The 15,675-nt window shown below is 36.1% G+C and overlaps 1 protein-coding gene across 1 annotated transcript in view; it reads right to left on the bottom strand.

The window, feature by feature from the left end:
• Positions 1-2,425: 2,425 nt before the first annotated feature.
• Positions 2,426-15,675, bottom strand: part of Fgf10 (fibroblast growth factor 10) — a 76,981-nt gene continuing 63,731 nt past the window's right edge. Inside the window, exons 2-3 of the mRNA XM_005356832.3 lie at positions 9,856-9,959; positions 2,426-5,333 (exon numbers count right to left, since the gene is read on the bottom strand). Of these exons, the coding sequence (XP_005356889.1) occupies positions 5,136-5,333; positions 9,856-9,959 (302 nt within the window). The 3' untranslated portion in view covers positions 2,426-5,135. The remainder of the gene's footprint in view (positions 5,334-9,855; positions 9,960-15,675) is intronic.

Below are 15,675 nucleotides of genomic sequence, written 5' to 3'. Positions count from 1 at the left end.
AGGATTCGGGTTTAAATACTATATGTTAAAATGTTTTAATGTTGAATTGAATTAATAATTGACCCCTAACCCTAAAGCTTCCCATAACCATAAAACACGGTCCTTTCAAAATGTATAATACCTCATGGAAGACTGGTTTTAATTTACTTCTCCTTGAAAGACCTCTTTGAGGGTATTTGCATTGTCAGCAGCTTAAATTGACCACAGAAATGATAACTAAATAATTTAGAAAATTGTAAGATGATTTAGGCATTTAAGATGTGTATAAGGTAATTAAAAGCAAACCTTAGGAGGGTTAAGGCCACACTGCAGTTGGTTATTCTGCAGCTGGGGTCACTGCCTACATTGTACAAAGGCATATGTTCAATTTACAGTTGTAATGAGGAACATGGGGTGTTTTGATTCTTCATTTGCTGTGCTCATCTCTAGAGGATGCAATTGCCTGCGTTAAAAAAAAATGCACATAGGCTCTTTTGTGGAGGGCAATAAAGTTGTGTCAAATAATACATGTCACATGCATGTACCGTTGGCATATGGCTTTTTTCAGAGTTTGGAATTGTTGCCTTTAGCTGCTATCATGATGGAGACTCATGGAAATGTTCGTTATTATCCACTTAGAAATAAGACCAGCTCCTTTGATCCTGCTAGTTTGATCATGATTATTCCATTTTAACTAATGCATGGTGTTTATAAATGTGTTTCAGTAGATTGTTTACTTATAATCTGTTTTCCCCTAATCTACAAAAGGAAAGAGGAATGCAGGTTGTAAAGTTTTCCTTTGTCTCCTGTTGAGTGTATACATGAAACATTAAAAGATGCAACATTTTTTACATTTTTATTCTACAATGAAAACAATAGACGATATTGGGTATTCAACTCTTTTTGTGCGTTGATTTCTCAAAAACATTAGCACATGTTCATGGGAGACATTTAAAGAAGTGTCTCCAGCATCATTAGGCTACAAGTTGGTATTTACTACGAGAATCAGCTTCTTTTCACTGTAAACCTGTAAGTCATTCCACTGATCACCCTCTAAGGTGTGCAAAACTACAGATAGCCTGGCTGTGGTCAGGGCCTTATTCTTGACTTACAGCAAAACAAACATATTACTTTCATTTAACAACTGCATGAAAGAGAAAGACCTTTACGTCTTTCTCCTTTGGAAAAACAAATGGCAAATGATTGGAACTGATTAAAAATATAGTTTATTTTAAATACTCTTAACTTTGTAACTGCCTACCACTGAATTTGGTTACTTTTTCTTATTGTCCTTCCTCTTTTCCTCTTCAGTTTTGTGGCTAATTTTTCATGCTTGCCTCTGAACCTCTAACAACTCTGTCCTTTCTCTTTGTGGTCACATGAATGAAGACTGCTCCTTCACAGCGCCTCAATTCCTTGACATGCTAGTCCCCTGCACCTGAAGTGGATTGATAACTTCCCAAAACAGAGTGGTCAGAGTCATGCCTAGGCTGTTTCTATTTTTCGTCTTAAGAAGAGAAAATCTGGGGTTTTGGAGTTGGAAAGAAACAATTTGGAAGCAAGCCTCCGTAGCTAACTACCGCCAATCAGTTGAGAGAGGCTGAAGGAGGCGAACAAGTGAATTCATTTCCCAGCTCTGGAAGAGTTCTGATGTTGTCCCCAGCACCCTTCCAAGATAAATCGTTTTCATACCTTAGTTTGAACTGCAGAGGTGTCATCTGTCGACGTAGACAGAGCTCTTGACACAGGATTTCTTTACATCCATGTGTGTTGTTTTAAAGTGCAGACCATTATCTCTTAAATAGTCTAACTTCCTGTACATATATCTTTATTTAAACAAACTTAGGGCTAGCAACTTCCTGATATGAAACATGTCGTTTACATTATTGACTACTCAAACCAAGACTTAGCAGCATTCTAAGTCTTAAAAGTGTGCCACACAAAACTACTGCTCCAAACTGGAAATATGTCTACAAACTCACTTGGACCCTGGAATCAACTTGCATTATTATGGTTTTTTTTTATTCCTGCCTACTTTTCAAATCAAATGCATTGGTCTATTCCATCCCCTGGAAGTCTGATTTTGCAGCTCCTGGCTTTCCTCCAAAAGCCTTTCATTGCTGCACAAGCCATCCTGGTTTTCAATTCATCCTTCTTTATCCACTGTGTAAACTCGGTGGACCTGAATGGTTAGGAAAACTGAAAGCATTTGGTTGTTATTAGGGTAAGGATAGCCGGCTCACACATGTAAAACATTAAAGAAACCTTACAAATGTTTGAGTAATTTTTTTTTCTGTTGTTGTTGTTTGGAGCTGTGGGGCATTTAACCACATCCTGCCATGCACACAAGCCCGGAGAGTCTCTCATTACCAGGTAGAGTGGAGGTTAATAAAAAGAAAGAAAAAAAAAAAACCAAGGACAGTATTTTTATTTTCTTTTCCCAGCATTTTATTGCCTTTATTTAAATGTAACATAATATACACTGTTCAGCCTTTGGGGGGGTGGGTAGAAGGAAGGAGTGATTCTCTATCAAGGAACCTTAGTGCCAGCACTGGCAGCTCACATGGCCTTGTATCTGTGACTGACACGCTCTAGAGTGGTGGACCAGTGCCCACACTTCCCACAGAGGCACAGCTCCCAAAATCGTGATAGTTTTTTTTTTTCTTTAACACACAACATTCAGGACTGAACTTCTTTTCTTTCAGTAGTTGTAAAAGGGACTACTATTATCAAACAAAGACCCAATATGTTTTTTAATGCAGAAAAATCCTCACTCCTTATTGAATTGTTTCTGTATTTAACTCTGTTAACTTGTATACAGAGAATGGTGTAGAGTGGGGAAGGGGGAAAGATGTTTTCTATTTTTGGACTCTGCAAGCTTTGATACATTTTGCTAGAAGCTGTTTAATGTCTTGAGTACTATAATGATGACTGTTTACACGTAGTCTCTTTAGTAATCTAAATGGCAATGTGAAATAAGAATCCAACGTCTGCCCTATTTGCTGTTACTCTGGTCATTGAATACTATAGTTTGTCTCCCCAAACATTTAATTTTGGTTGTGGGTGGTCTGTGTTCATGTGTCAGGTATAATTATTATTTTAAAATAAAAGAAAAAGAGAGACACCTAGTTTTTCTAGGGATGCATTACATTAGAGCTCTCAGACCCAGTTACCAATTAAATGTTAACGTACAGAATCCAACCACAAAAAAAGCATACATTTTAAAATCCCATTTGTCACAAAACAAGCTGAATGAAAAATACCATGAAATGCAGCTATACCCATAAACATAAGCACTGTGACTCTGTGCACTTCTCTTGAACTAACGCTTTACAAAGAAATCACAAAGTATGACTTTTGTGGAATTAGAACATTCTCAACAAAGTGGATTTTTAAATAACTGATTAGCTTTTAACTCAATATTTTAAGTAACTGATTTGCACTGGCAAAAGGTCCACAAATCACCATCCGTTGTAGAGGTTAAATAATTAGTTAAAAGGATGCTTGCTTAGTCTTTTGTTTTTACCAAAATACTGTATCCAGACAATAAAAAATAAACAGATCTTCCCAAAACAAGAAATAAGAAGATAAAACTGCAGCATCAATATAGACTTAGAATTATCCTTTAAAATATTTAGAACAAATAATGTTTTTTTTACATTTTTAAATCATTACAGACACTGCAAATAAGGCTTATGTGTTTATTTAGTGAAATACAAAGTGACAGTGAGTCGTACACTTATGTACTGCTTTCTATACCTGCTCTAAGAAAATGAATTTTGATGTGGTTATATTATGGAATCTTCTAGAACACTTTAAATGTACAGAAAACAAGCTTTATTTGGTTTTGTAAAGACTAGATCATACAGCTTGAACAGGTTTCAGTATATGGTTACACATATACCAGGATATATTTGCTCAGTTTTAGCCCCTGGGAGAGTTGTACGTCATACCAAATTCCTTTTTGGTTCCTTTTGGGGAGAAGCATTCTGTGGGATTTACAAAGGGTTCTTCCGTCATTTGTGACTGTGACCTATAGTGAACCATCATCAGAAAAAAAAAAAAAGAAAACAAAAAGCAAACAAACAAAAAAACAAGGTTAGGCTACACTCTAATAATTCATTTCCTTTGCTTTAGTATATTTATGGAGATAAAATAAGGCAATGAAAGAGAATTCGCTTGGCCTTGAATGTTTTTAAGTAAGGAAGCCTCAGAACTGACACGTGTTGGCAAATGATGACAGATATTCCTCAAGCTACAGCAGAAGAACTCTGCTATAGTCATCACTGATGGTTCTTACTGCAGAAGTGTAAATGAAGTCAACTGATAGCGCATAGGGCACTTGTGCTGCTCCCTTGATCTCATCTCCTATTTCTGAAGTGTTTACCAAGTTCTTAAAACACTTTGTCATGATCATGCGTAGGGTGCCAAAATAAAAAAAAAATGAGAAGGCAAATCAGAGGGCAGCGCTGAGGATACTCTTTAAAACCCCAAAAGATATTTAACATCCTATTAAATAAATAACTTAGAAAGAAATAGTAAAGAATGAAGGCAGAATGCACAAGCATACCATACTATTTGTATTGTTAGAACAGTTTCACACTAATATGCTTATATTTGTAAATCTGATCCAATTCTTCCACGGTGCCACACCCAAAGCTCCTTTGGTTGTGCATATGATATGACCCAAGTGCTTTCCAGTAAATGCTTGCGTGTCTTCCTGCTCATTGAATCATCAGGCTTGAATGAGCAATGAAAGTTTTTGATATGTGTTCATATTCCATAAATAACTTTCCCAAAGATCATTCAACGGATTGTTCCATGTCCTTTAAGTTCTATCTTCGAAGTCCAAAAGCAAAAACTTAAACAAACAAACAAACAAAACCCAGCCCACAGTGTTGTTCACTTGGGGATAACTTCCATTCCATTTGATTTGCCTCTACCTTGGGTATAAGGCATGACACAGAGCTAATGAAAAGAACTTCATATGTCAGCAGTGAGTACCAAAGACTCCAAAGCCTTCCTTCCTTCAAGCAGGTTGAACTCTGTGATATGCCTTTGCCTTTTACTCTACAGTCTTCTGTGAGGACACCAACTCTAACTCTTCCTGGTCAAAGAGTCTTTGGTTGTACTGCATCCACCAATGATGCCTTCTTCTATGAGTGGACCACCATTGGGAGGAAATGAGCAGAGGTGTTTTTCCTTCGTGTTTTTTGTCCTCTCCTGGGAGCTCCTTTTCCATTCAATGCTACATACATTTGCCTGCCATTGTGCTGCCAGTTAAAGGATGCGTAGGTGTTGTATCCATTTTCCTCTATCCTCTCTTTCAGCTTACAGTCGTTGTTAAATTCTTTCTGCAAAGAAAAAAACAGTTATTTATTGGTATGGTGTTGATACTTGACTCCATAGGATATAAACCATGTAATGAGTTACAGAGAGTAGTCCTGTTTATAGCTGCCATTTTTACATAATGCTCACTTCTTATAAAATGTCAACAACAGAAGAGTCAAAATTTCTAACAACAAAACAGATTCTGTGTTTAAAAACACATGACTCATCTTTGATTAATAACCACAGAACCACAGCCACATTTTCTGGCCCTTTTATAGCATGGTTTAAGTGCCCAGAATGGTTATCAAAAAGTAAATATCACATCAACAATATTTATGAGGACAGTATTATAGTATTGTCTTTGCTAGTGTTCAATGTAGGACCTATGGGAAAAACAGAATCTCCAGAGATTTGGGTTTATCACATTTACAAATATTATCTATAAAGGTCAACCCAAAGAATGTTTTAAAGCTAAGATATATAAAATGCTTTCTTTGGGGATTGGGAATGTGGTTCGCTTGGCAGAGTTCTTACACAGAATGCATGAGACCCTGGGTTCTATTGCTAGTACTCCATATACTAGACATGGTGGCCTATAACTATAATCCAAACACTAAGCATATAGAGCCACGTGGATCAGAAGTAAAGCTACACAATGAGTTTCAGGCTAGCCTTAGCTATGCGAGATGCCTTGTTTTGCCATGTCAACATAATTATGAACATAGTAATTGAAAATGCATTCAGATGCTCTCACTGGGATATCCATCTATGCCTACATTATTTTTACATTGTACCAAGGAAGTGTCCGCGTGGTTTTAGGGAGTTTTAATGGGTCAAGATTTTTTTCTCATCTGCTTCCCAAATTCAGTGTCTTATTCTGAAATTATTAACAGACACGAAAATCTAAAGAAATATCCCGGTGCTCTTGATACAAAATAGAGTAATAAAGAAACTAAGGACAAATAGTTTTTGGGTTCTAATCCTTTCATGTACCATAAAGGTATTGTGGGCACATTTTCATGGAGGTTTCAATTGCGTAATTTATTTCACCTCAGGAATTTTTGTGTTTTCTAATTTTTGAAGAATTTATTAACTTTAAAATGTATGTATAGATATGTGAACCTGTATTAGTTTGAGTATTCTATATTCCAGTTGGAACCCACTTGGGTCAAATGAGGGCATCTGGTCTCCTGAAACTTGGGTTTGTGAACCACCATGTGGGTGCTGGTAACTGAACCCTGGTCCTCTGCAAAAGCAGGAAGCAGTCTTATCACTGAGCCATTGATCCAGGCCCCAAGTTAAATTCTGGTTTATAAATTTTCATGTTTTAGTGGTATAGGTAATAATTTAGAACATAATAATGAAACATTGCATATTTACATTGATATTATTCGTTTATTTTTCTGTTTCCTAGAATTGAGTAATAGCATGTGTTTCTCATCTGTAAAGTACTATTAAATGTAAAATTTAAATGGTGATAGGATTGAAATGAAAAAAATAAATTATCAAAGATAATTCTTGCAATAAATGAAAAAGCATTCACTAGAAAATTAAATATTTTATGAACTTATTTAATTTTTATACTTATTCATCAGTCTAAAAATATGGATTTCAAGCAAATGGATGCTTTTGCACTTATTAAAAAGGTATGCAATTTAAAGAGTCAGGGACAAGGCCAATAACACAGTTCATTGCTTAAGACTCTTGCCTTGAAGACTAAGTGACCTGAGTTCCATCCCCAGGAACCATAAGGTGGAAAGAGAGAACCAACTTTCAAGTTGTCCTTTGACCTCTACACGTGTATTGGGGTATGTACCTGCCCTCTCATGTACACAGACAGACACACAGAGACTAAACAAATGTAACAACTCTGTTCAAAGGAAGACAGGGACTATTTCAGGTAATTTCATTTGGAGATGCTTATTTTTTTTCTTGCCATAATGAATTTTAAGAAAACGTTTTTTAAAAAGAAGTGTGCCTTAATATTTTTTTAAATGAGTGTGTCTGAGTCAGCTTTTTCATCCAAGATATTTTGATCCTTGGGATGTAACTAAGATGTGCCATAGCTATAATCTCTGAAGGATGACTTAGACATTCATGAGATACAGGCAGAGCATGACTACTAATGTTTAAGAAAAATAGTTTATACTAATGTGAACATTTCTCCCTGCTGGCTAGCCTTCACACTGAAAGGTATTACGCAGGCTGATGAGGAAAACCTCCTAGGTCTGTGAACCTTGTGAATTGCAGTAATGACTGGTGTGACAAGAAATGCCCTTGGGTGCGATCGTGGTACAAATATTATGGGAATAAGCACCACTTTCTGATTAGATATAAAGCCCATCTCACAGTAGAAAACACACGCCCTGTGCTATAAATCTGGCCAAGAGTTCATGGTTGGGGAGTTTACAGGCCACAGGAGTGAACCTACTACTACCATTTTGCTAACTAGAGAGTATCAGACTGCCCCCCTAAATCTCTGTCTCTTCACTGGTAGATTAGCACACCTTTTAGAATTCTGGGATTCCTGAAAGCAGGTTTGCCATTTCAGATTGAGGTCAAGGTAAGAGTCAGTATTTGTCTGCTTTGCTTTTTCAGATCTTCAGGTTGAACCCAATTTCTCTTTCTGAGTTTTTATTAATTGTGCACAGGAAAAGATACAGAGGTAAAAGTATATCTTGATGGAGATAGGGGAAGGATCAGATGACGAATATGCTAAAAATACATTGTATGAAATTCTTAAAAAATTAATAAATATATTTTAAAAGAAGTAGCCTGTGTGTTTTTCTGTCTACTTTTTGCATGCCTGGCAACTGAGGCAGAATATTATATTCCCTGAAACAGGAGTTACCTAAGGTTGTGAGCCATCACTTGGGTCTTCTGCAAGAGCAGCAACTTCTCTTAAATGCTGACCTATCATCTCTCCTTGCCTATGACATAATGTTTTTAAAAGAAAACTTATAAGCAGATTTATTTTGTTTGGTGGTGGTGGTGGTGGTGATGGTGATGGTGATGTTTTTTTTTTTATTTCTTTGTTTCCTTTTCTTTCTTTTTTAAATGTCTGTATGTGTGTATATATGTACATATTGGGTCACACATGTGGAATCCAGAAGATAACTTGTGGGAGTCAACTCTCTCCTATCAGTTGAGTTCTGGAGATTGAGCCCAGGTTGTCAGACTTGCTGGACTATCTGGCAGGTCCTCAAACATGTTTAATGGGGAAAAAAAGCAAAAACAGTATTTTTGCAAAAGTGGTACAAATTTACAGCCCTAAATGGAGCTATTTTTAAAAATGTTCTGTTGCTTTTTAGGCTCCTTTTAGAATAATATGCAGTGAAGAAATTGAATTAAAATTCCTGTAGACCTCATACTTCATGTATTCATTCTGGTATGACTGGCTTGTCACTTAACAGTAGACCTGATATGAATAAAAGACCAAACTAGGCCATTTCTAGACTTCTGCTTCTCAATTCTCAGAATTGAACCAGAAGCATGGGCAGCGCTTGGCTCCACGTTGAATGTGTAAATTCCTGGACCTTATCTTAGACTCTGAATCAGAGAGTCCAGGCCTGCCTTGGCTGCATTATTATGTCTTTTAACAATGCCTCACATTGATTTTGAGGCTTACTTAGGTATAAGAACCACCACCAACACTTACGTTAATCAAAAAAGTGAATTTATTTGTATATTTAAAGTTAAATTCTTTTCGATGCTGTGAAAAAATGTAAAAGTGCACACTGTCTAGCTAGAAATATATGAGATTATTTAAAAATAACTGTGTCAAATGTTTTATCTTGGCCCATTGATATTATATATATCCTCAAAAATGTAATTAAAATTTTATATAGCTATATTCCATATTTTCTTCTAGAATGGAATTCAGAAAAATTTAAAATCATTTAGTATTTCTTTGGTAGAGTTTTAGGATTAAAACTACGAAACATAATCCATCATCATCAACTGTCCTTCTGGTTCTCTCCTTCAAATGGCAATTAAGTCTTTACATACTATCTATAATATTCGTGCATAATTAGAATTAATGACTATTACCTAGGTAAGTGCAATTCTAGGGTTCATTGAATAACTTGGAAAAAATCAAGAGTCTCTTGATATGTTTCTCCATTTATGATTTTAACAAAACCACGGAACATCTGTGCCCTAGTTTTTTCTTCAGCTGTGGCAGACACTCATAGTATATGAGGTTCCATTCCACCCAAGGTTTTTGATTTAAGCAATTCTTCTCCAAGTTGTCTGCAGTCCCCCACGCTACTTCGTTCACTTGAGTGAAAGTCTGATTGACTTGCAGTTCTGCACATTCACAAATGCCAGTAATAGACTCATGGGCCAAGAACTATGGGATTATTGAGGTGAACAAGATGCTTTGCTGGCCCGTGAGATGCTGGTGACCCAGCCCCTCTCGCTGTGAATCTGGTTAGTAATGATGGAATGACCACAAGGACATTCATTGTCTCCTCCTGGAAACCATTCAAGTCTCTGGTGCTAACTTAGTGAAATGTATTTTGAAAACGAAAGCCAGTTACTTACTGAGCCATAGAGTTTCCCCTTCTTGTTCATGGCTAAGTAATAGTTGCTGTTAATGGCTTTGACGGCAACAACTCCAATTTCCACTGATGTTATCTCTAGGATACCTAAAACACATAATTACAGAGGCAAGCTGTAAAGAGTCATCTGTGCTTAGGTGGGAGAAGGTAAAACAATCAAAAACAAATGAAAAGGTACATTTTGTATTATCGCAAAGCAAAAGGCAAATAGTGGGGTAGCCAAACTGAGCCAAAACTGTGTTGGTGTGGACAATTGTTTGTATTTTGTCAATTATGTTTTAAATAAATGCTGATTGGCCAGTAACCAGGCAGGAAGTATAGGCAGGACAACCAAACAGGAAGTAGAGGTGGGTCAATGAGAACAGGAGAATTCTGGGAAGAAGACAGTACTAGCCCAGGCACAGAAGAAGCAAGATGTGACAGCCTCGATGAAAAAGGTACTGAGCCATGTGGCTAACATATACTAGAATAATATCCTAGAATAATAGGCTAATATAAGTTATAAGAGTTAATAAGAAGCCTAAGATAATGTGCCAATCAGTTTACAACTAATGTAGACCTCTGTGTGATTTCTTTGGGACTTAATGACTGCAGGAACAGGGCAGGATAGAAAACTCAGACAACACTGTGTGAATAGGTTGAAAACCCCAGTGAAGCCAGTAGGAAGACTTTGGGAGTTTCCTTTTCGTTTTCACTCTGAGCATATACAGGCAAATGTTGTTTTAATTAAAATGCTTCCTTTGCAACCTCTGCATTTTCAACCCCATAAATATTGAAACTCCTCTACTCATCTGAGCCTAGATTTCACAAAAACTTATCAGAGCCCACATCTGTACTGTGGTATTAAATTAAATCCACAGCATATGTCAGTGATATGTCAGACTTACCTCAATCTGTAAAAACAATGGCAAACTATTTTTTTTTTTTGTAGCACATTTAGATAAACTAAATCCCTTGGCTGCATTTAACTGATAAATTCATTTTTGACCAATGTGTTGACGTGCTGAGGCACAGGGAAACTTGCCTCAGCATCTGTACAACCTTACCATAGCAGATACAATGCTCCACATTAAGGGCTTTTTCTCTCTCTGTTTTGAGAAAGAAAGTAAAGCAGAGGGAAGCAGTGATTAACAAACAAGACCATTTCCTCCAGGAACAGGTGTTTGGTTTGGTTTATGTAAAGATGATATTCTCAGAAAAGTTTGTAAGCAGGTGTGGGAAAGGCATTTGATTTAGAATGCAAAAAGCCCAGCCATTTCCGCCTAAGACTCCCTCAAACTAAAACTCATTTGACTATTTTTAACAGAGCTTTTTCAGGCTGGATGAACAGCATAGTGAGGAGAATGTGGTATCGGGAGTTAGGATCTATGTACTTGACTCCCAGCTCAGCATCTGTAGGAAAATGACCCCAGAAAATATTAAACCATTCTATGTCTCCCTGTCATTTGAAAATTGGGCAACGTAACAATATTTCTCTCAGAATCTTGCTGTGAAGGCAAACAAGATTATATGCACAAAGTTATTAGTATCTGCCTAAAGGTCAAAACTCTAGTTATTATGAGAGACATTTTTCCCCTGAATTTTTAAACTTCTTCAAGAGACTACGGAACTTTTCCATAGATCAGACAAACTCCCCATTGTCTTAGCCAGTTGATGTGGAAGGAAATCATAATTACCATGCATTGTGTATCACCTAAGATGACAAACACCATCTTCAATGAGTATATAAAGTGTGTTCTCAGATTTTGTCCCCTCTAAGGGACATGAATGGTTTCTCTCCTATTCTTTCCCAGCTTAGTCTGCCCAGAAGCTGGTAGTAATGCCAGACTTTTCTGACAGCAAAGCTGACATAAAAAGAGACTTCCACTAGATAACATGAAGCAAAACCTCTATCGATGTGTCAAGGCAATGTTTGATTTCACACAGCATAATTTTCACTAACATAGCATCTCACTGTGCTTGCAAACCCAAACCAAGGACATCTATGAGGTCTGTTTGGGGCAAGGTTTATGTCATCAGTATGTCTTACTCTATGCTGGTTACTGCCTTTGGGGCACGCACCCACATATTCATTTGCTTATTTAAAAAAGTATTCTCTTGCAGTTTGTTTAAGTTTTGTAACTGTTTCCCAAGGAGGTATTTTCATTCTTATTGTCAATTGTAGATTAGACTATGGAAGATAAAGTTATATAGCTCGTACACAGGTGATTTTTAGGTCCATCACGATGGTTATATACACCCAGTCCCAGGGCTTCACACTTCCTTTCCCCCACCCCTGAACATCTTCATTTCTCCATCTTTCCCTTTCCTAGAGGGGGATTCTGTACGAACCATATAGCAATATGATTCTTTAGAAACTCTTAGTAAATGACAACATGCTGTAGTCATACCGATGTAGGTGTACCACAATGGGAAAACTTCTGAGTTTCAGAGGGTGAAAAAAGTTAATAAACTTTGTGACAAGGAAAAAGATATCAACTAGACAGGAAGTGATATTCTGGTGGTATTTAAGCTGCTGTGCCTGCAGAAAGGGAGTGTACAGGATTAGGAAACTGTGAGATCGGCCACATGTATCTCTACTCAGACAGGAAAGTGATAGAAAAGGACGGCAGGAAGAATGTTTCAACAAATAATAAAGCAAAATTTCTGAAGAAGTAGTAGGGGGAGCTGTAGCAATGAGACAAAGACAAGAAAACAACATGATATGAATATCGCCAAATCCTTGGCTAGTTCTTTTGGAGAATTTGTGGCATACAACAGGTTTACTAAGACATATTTAAATTCCTTGACTTTTACCACAAATGAGAACTCAGTATTTAAAGGATTGATCAAGCATCTTTTTTTTTTTACTTTATAGCTAGTTTGAGTAAGAATGCATAATATTTACTTTTAAGTATTTTTCAATTGAGGCATTAGAATGCACATATCTTAAGGGTCATCACAAGATGCTCTACCATGAATGTGTATTGCTCAGGGTTTGTATCAGAATAAGTCCGTCCATCTCTACAAAAAAAGGTCTACTATACTTTTAAAATAGAAAAAGGAAAAACTTAGGTGATTTAATACCCCTTTGAGTTCTAAAAACAAGCTTTGGTTGTACCACAGTTACTAAATCATAATTTGGAAGCGTTGTAGGTCATAGGCAAGTGCTGGACTTATTTATTGCAAACATCATCGAATGTGGATACTTCTTTTTGAGGAACCAAGCCTGCAGGGCATCCCTGCTTCTTCACATGTAATTTCTGCCGTGTTTAGTATTTGGTGAAAACTATCAGGTTTTCTTATTCAAATTATTTTTGAAAAGAGACTCCATGTATTTTTGTGGTTCATTAGATCAATAGCTATATGTGTCCACTTTGACATGAAATGCGATGCCAATTGGAAGACATAATGCTAAAGAATGAATAAAGAGTATATGGCATCTCTCTGCATTTCTTGCATCTTATATAATGCTATAATTATCTCAAAAATTATATGTTGCTAAAAAGCTTTTGAAAGCTAAAGTGATGATTCAGTGGTAAAGACATCTACTGTCAAGTCTGGGGACAATTGTAATATAATTTTAATCAATATGTTGAAATATAACATGGTCAGGATATTGGTATTAGAAATTAAACTTTTTAAGTTAAATCTCTCCCTTTCCCACATGAGTTGTAGATTCCTTAGCTGATCTATTGTATGCTAACATGGGAAAACATCTTGGGTAGCCATCACTTTTAAACTATATATATCAGGGCTTAGGTAACCCCACTCAGTATTGTGAGACACTCTGTGTGGCTATGCACTTCATTTCCTAAGAATTCCTATTTTGGGTCTCATATCTTTTATAATTCATCTTCTTTAAGGAATCATAATAACCACAGTTGTGCTTATTATATACACTTGATACATAGTCATTGAACGGCAAAAAAAGAATCAATGACTGTGCAAAGGAAAATTGGACATTTCTGAAATCTCAAATTTTTGTTTGTTTTTGAACACAGTTATACTTGTGAAATCATGTATTAATATTTTCATTAAAATGAATATGAAAGTAAGGAATACAAAATAAAGAAATGTTAATGAATTATAAGATGAATTTCATATCAGTTATAGGTAAATTATTATAAATGTGAAAGTTTTTGTTGCTTTTAAGTAATCTTCAACTATTGGTTAATATAAGTAGAGAAGTTTTGAAGTGATATTGAAAGGTTATTTTTAATGTAGGAGCCTTGATTTAATCAATATTGATTTTGAGACAACAGAAGATAACAGAATAACATATCTAACTGTATTTATTCACTGAACCATCTCTCCAGCTCCTTTAAATTCAATAAAAACAATAATGTAGCAAGATAAGGCTGTAATAAAGGATCCTCTTGTGTCATCTACTTTTACATATGATGGAAATTTCCAATTAATCTAACAAGATATATCAGAGTTAAACATGTCTTTTACATACAAAAATAGTCTTGGAGAAATTACTAATTATAAGTTAGTGGACATTTATTATTTTGAGTATCACTGATTTGATGCTTGGATTCAAAGTTTCTCTGTTCTTTCTATAATGTTGGGCTTTACTAATAAAACTGTTATTTAGTAATATACCAAAGCCTTAGATAGAATCACAAGAGTGAGGTATATATGTATATTGACATTCATGGCTACATAAACAGAGAGACCTCAACTAACTTGTTCTTCCTCATCATGTGATGCTGTCTGCCATATTGTTACCACAAGAAAGGTTTACCAGATGTCCAGAACTTGATGATGAACTTTTGCTCATCTGGAACAGTGAGTTCAACAAACCTGTATTCTTTACATGGTACACAGTTGCATTTGTCTTAGATTTGACCTCAGTTTGCTTCTTTCCTTACTGTGACAGTCAGAACATCTGAAGTCTGTATCCAGTGTTGCTTTCTTTCTACTTGTTTTTATTTTCCCTTTGATAATCACATAATATTAAGAGGCCTCAGAGACTATAGAGTAAAAAAAATTACCAAAAACATGGATGTTACTTGTCAACAAAATATTCCATAAATATTTGATACAAAAAAAAAGATCAAAAAAATTACTAAAGGAGATCTACTTAAGGAGGGGAGCGAGGTATGTTAGTGTCTGTGAGTGTACAGCCAGTTTAAACCTGTCTGGGTTGTATTGAAAATAAAATGCCATTTGTCTTGGAGTCATATCTGTAATACTAGGGTGTGGACACTCTAAAATGTGTCTCCCAACAATAACAATGAGAACACATTTTTGACCTGTCTGAAATAGTGCATGTGGTTAATTTGACAATTTAGCTTGGTTTCTTTTGAAAGAATGGCTAAGTAATTGTTATGATCAGAATAGCTAGAATAATATAATATTGGTAATGTTAATTGTATTTATTTATTTTTATTCCCTTAGTTAATTTTTCTACTCACTATGTAGTTTAAAGGGAATTTCAGGATCCCGTTTTTGGTCATGAAATTTGGAAAGGTGCTTAGCGTGGAGAAAGTGGAACTGTAGTAGTTGTGAAACAGTGGAGGAGGTCGGCTTTCCATCTCTGATGCTGGGTAGTTATCGATGCAGGTAATTCCAGAGTCTTAGTATTATTTCTACATTGGAACTAACTGCCCATAGCTCACTAGGTTGTGTGGCGTTTTAGAGAGGGGGCCATTAAATCTGTGTCCTGTCAGCTCAGTCACAGAGTCACAGAGGTGTCAAGTTAACAAACCTACTCCAGTGGTTCCCAAACCCAAACCTGCCTAGCAACCATCTGGAAGAGGCATTGAAATATGGGTTGGTTGGGTTTTTGTTTTTTGTTGTTTTTTTTTTTTTTTTC

The sequence above is a fragment of the Microtus ochrogaster genome, chromosome 19 (assembly GCF_000317375.1).
Source record: "Microtus ochrogaster isolate Prairie Vole_2 chromosome 19, MicOch1.0, whole genome shotgun sequence".
Classification (NCBI taxonomy): Eukaryota; Metazoa; Chordata; class Mammalia; order Rodentia; family Cricetidae; genus Microtus; species Microtus ochrogaster.
The sequence above is the reverse complement of the archived record's forward strand: the minus strand, read 5'-3'. Positions and strand labels throughout refer to the sequence as shown.